At 40.0% G+C, this 4,587-nt stretch overlaps 1 protein-coding gene across 1 annotated transcript; it reads left to right on the top strand.

Moving 5' to 3' along the window:
• Nucleotides 1-216: 216 nt before the first annotated feature.
• LOC311081740 (uncharacterized protein) lies at nt 217-3,709 on the top strand (the record flags this gene model as incomplete). The annotated part of the gene is made up of 3 exons (XM_084112368.1): nt 217-313; nt 2,618-3,644; nt 3,691-3,709. Exons 1-3 carry the CDS (start codon nt 256-258, stop codon nt 3,707-3,709), a joined length of 1,104 nt encoding a protein of 367 aa, XP_083968494.1. The 5' UTR covers nt 217-255.
• Between the last annotated feature and the right edge of the window lie 878 nt (nt 3,710-4,587).

Genomic DNA, 4,587 nt, shown 5'->3' with positions numbered 1-4,587 from the left:
GATATTAAGTATAAAAACAAACTCAGTAACTGATATATTTTATTTTTATTTTGGGCAGATCAGCTCCTCCCACTAAAATTTACTATAATTGAAGCCCCTCCCACATCAATTACATCATCAGTGAAGCTCCTCCCACTGCAATTCACCCATAAATGCTGGAATATTCCCATCAGCTGCAAGTGAAGACAAGCATCAGAGCATCAGGAAGAGCTGAAATCTGCAAAGACTGAGTTTATTAAAGAGGACAGTGAGAACATGAGTGATCCAGAACCCTGCAGAATGAAACACACTGAAGATCCTGAAGAACAAAGAGGTTGGTGTTTATTCTTCATTCATTCATGATGCTGAAGAACATTCATGTTAGAAACATTCAAGCACTTCATCACATTTAGATAAACTGTTAAACTATGAAATGGGTAAAAATGTTATTGTTTGTTAGTTTTCAACAAATGGTCAGTAATGGGAGGTTTATACACTTTTATACTGTTTGTCAACATCAGGTCAGACTAAATATTCTAGCTATGTAACATTTATTTGCAACAATGTTGCCAATATTTTTGACATTTTTCAATATAGTTATTATAATTACATTAGCAATTAACAGAGTAAACAACAAACTTTAACAAGTAAATTAACTTTCCAGAATGGCTGACAGGGTTGTAAGCATAACTTAAGCAAAACTTGACTCATTTTAAAAACAGAGCATTTCTTAAAATTGTGACACAGGAAGTGACATCATCTGGGCTCTTTCTACTGCATGATGGGAGGACTAGAAAATAATCAATCCATTGTCTCTGTTTTTACACAAACTGTACAGTGTTGATCACATTCATCAACTCTGTTACCAAAGTTATTATAAGAAGAATTATCTCAATAAATATGACACTTATATTATTTATAAGAAATACAACCTTATCAGTAACTATAAGGAAAATCATGTCAGAAGTAACAGGGTTGAGTGACACATGTAGGACACAGTTAATGCTAATACAAATTGCTAATTTAAAACTAGTTAAAGCTGCGGTCACTCTTGACTTTCAGTATGTGAAATTTCTATGGACACTGTAAACTTAAAATGATAGTTCACCGATTAGCATTAAGCTTTGTATCAGTAGAAAACCTGTAGTATTTTCGAATTACCATGCTTCCTCCCCTCATGTCCCCGAGACAAGAGATTTATGTACTTTTGGTCTAGAAACAATCTTCCTATGACGCAAAAATCATCATTTTGCATCATCTGAATATTTCCTGGCCAGAGACTAAAAACTACAGCTAGAAGAAGGAGTTAGATCCGTATGTTTTCAACCCGCCCATAGAGGGTGGGATCTCACTCACAGAATCTACAAACAGTGTCAGACAACTTTTTTTTTAAGCTAAGCTAACAGGCTCTTGCTCTGTGGAGAAAGCTGAGTAGTAGGGGTGACCATACATCCTCTTTTTCCCGGACATGTCCGGCCGGGACTGCCAGAACTCTTCCACCAAGCAGGTCTCGCTCCTCCGGCCACCTCCCGCTTCCCCACCATCCATGCATCGGACCCGCGCACCAGACCAGACCTCGAGATCGCCCAAAATGTCAGGGTCTCAGCTCCTATTTTCCACAGTCGCCATTCACTACGCCTACATTATTACATTATTTGACACTGACACGTACATGCCAGCTTTGCAGGTCATGCATTCTGCTTCACAATGCTAAAACGCACATCAACCGATCACTTATTTAGCGATCATGTAAACACTACGTTCAGATTCACGAAATAAAAGAAATAAAAGAAATAAAAGGCATGCATGTAAACATAATGAATGGCGACCGCAGAAACCAAAAGCCAAATCCCGGATATACCGAAATCCGGCGCGCAAATCCAATGCATTTAGCAGCCGCTGCAGCAGAGGAGCGAGACCCGTCCGGCGGTCAGGAGGAAGAGCCCGGGCAGACTCATGGAGATAAAACAGTGTCTTTTCAGATTCGAGTCAACTAGTAACTTATTTGAATCAATTCTTCTGATACTGCCCTCTGTAACCGGTAGGCGTGGCTTGAGAGTGTCCTCGTAGGGCAGTGAAGCAAGTGCATTCTGGGAGTTGTTGTCTTTCATCCACATTTTCTGGCTTTTCTCAGTCTAGAAGGCACCAACTTCTAAAATAATTTCACATTTCTACTACATACATGACCCAATTTAAATGCACATTCATCGTTGTTATTTACTTGATCTTGTGTTTCTGGTGTCCCACATTCACATGCGTATGAATGGAAGTCGGTGGAACAAAAGTCTAGTGTGACCGGCCCTCAGTAATTTAATTAAAAGTCATAAGTAAATTCAATGTCTAAAAGTTGGTGTGGAAATATGGAAGTATTGTATGTTTTAATTGTTTCATTGATCAAATGTAATTAATAGTTCTCACTACAGAAACGTGGGATTTTTCTATATTGTTTTAAAAAATAAAAATTTCAAGATCGGTGATGATAATATTATGTAGCAGTTGTCTTACATCATTTTTATGTCCTTTTGATGTACTGAAAATAAAAATTTAATTTTCTCTTTCATGTCAGACCTGATGGAAGAGAGCGAAGAGAGTGAAGAACTGAGAGAAGTGGAGGAGGAGAGTGAAGAACTGAGTGAAGTGAAGGAGGAGAGTGAAGAACTGAGTGAAGTGAAGGAGGAGAGTGAAGAACTGAGTGAAGTGAAGGAGGAGAGTGAAGAACTGAGTGAAGTGAAGGAGGAGAGTGAAGAACTGAGCGAAGTGAAGGAGGAGAGTGAAGAACTGAGCGAAGTGAAGGAGGAGAGAGAAGAACTGAGCGAAGTGAAGGAGGAGAGAGAAGAACTGAGTGAAGTGAAGGAGGAGAGTGAAGAACTGAGCGAAGTGAAGGAGAAGAGTGAAGAACTGAGTGAAGTGAAGGAGGAGAGAGAAGAACTGAGTGAAGTGAAGGAGGAGAGTGAAGAACTGAGCGAAGTGAAGGAGGAACATCATGTCAAACCTGGAGAAAAACCTTTGAGTCGCTCAAAGACTAAAAAGACATTTTTAAAGAAAAGAAGAGCCAAGAAATCTTTCACCTGCACTCAGTATGGAAAGATAATCACAAGCAAACATAAACTTGAGTGTCACATGAGAGTTCATACTGGAGAGAAGCCGTTCACATGTGATCAATGTGAGAAGAGATTCTCGAACAAACGACGTCTCGATCATCACTTGAGAGTTCACACCGGAGTGAAGCCGTACGCATGCCATCAATGTGGGAAGAGTTTCACACAACTCTCACACCTTAAAGAACACATGAGGATCCACACCGGAGTGAAGCCGTACGCATGCCATCAATGTGGGAAGAGTTTCACACAACTCTCACACCTTAAAGAACACATTAGGATCCACACCGGAGAGAAGCCGTTCACATGCACTCAGTGCGGGAAGAGTTTCATAAACAAACAATGTCTTAAGCTTCACATGAGAGTTCACACCGGAGAGAAGCCATTCATGTGTGATCAATGTGAAAAGAGTTTCCCATACAAACAAAGTCTTAAATTTCACATGAGGATCCACACCGGAGAGAAGCCGTTCTCATGTGATCAGTGTGGAAAAACATTTCCCTCTGCATCAAACCTGAAGAGACACCTGACAGTTCATACGAAGGAGAAGCCACATTCATGTTCTGTGTGTGGAAAGAGTTTTTCACAGCTGCTATATTTACATGCACATCAGAAAATTCATAATGATGTGAGAGAGTACATGTGCTTTGAGTGTGAGAAGACTTTTACTACAGCAAACTGTTTAAAACTGCACCAGAGAATTCACACTGGAGAAAAACCTTACAAGTGTTCACACTGTGACAAGAGATTCAGTCTGTCATCAACTCTGAAAACACATGAGAGGATCCACAGCAGAGAGAAGCCGCACACGTGTGATCAGTGCGGAAAAAGTTTCTCTTTTAAATGTTACCTGAAGCGACACATGAAGATCCATGTGTAACGTGTGTAACCATCTAACACAGTCTGAGATCACGGTAAGTAGTTCATCTTTATGTGCTGAGAAACAATTCTGTGTAAGTTAGTTTCCCAACAGCCACGATGAGCGAGAGCACATTTTGTTGGTTGATTGGTATCTACTAACTCATGTTCACACCAACACGAAAGTTCAGTCTGATTTTCACATGCAATTTGTCTGTTCAGACCAATGCAAAAAATAGCAGTAGATGCAAATTCACTCTCTCACTGTAGGTGGCGCTCCTGGAAAAGCAGGAATAAAGCACTATATGAAGCAGCACAGCACAACTTTCTGTTCCTGACATTGACTTGTTATGGAGAAGAATGTCAAACAGTGTTTTCATGTTTTCAAACAGCCGTTCAGAATTTTGTATTTGCTATGGGGATTATTAAGATACACAGATGAGATGCTTCAAGATTATTTCTGTTAATCAAGTATATTTTGTTTTTTATGTGTACGCAAGGGTCCGCATACAGTGCATGTGATACAAAATCAATCAGTATAGAACGTGCGCCACCTGATTTAATGTTGCCATGCAGGTCGCACATTGAATTGCATTGTTTTGCAGTATTCAGTTGTTCCACAAGGTGGCGGCACTGGTCTGGGCTGTTTATT

The sequence above is a fragment of the Abramis brama genome, assembly GCF_963993115.1.
Source record: "Abramis brama genome assembly, chromosome: 1".
Classification (NCBI taxonomy): Eukaryota; Metazoa; Chordata; class Actinopteri; order Cypriniformes; family Leuciscidae; genus Abramis; species Abramis brama.
This window is presented reverse-complemented; position numbering and strand designations above follow the sequence as displayed.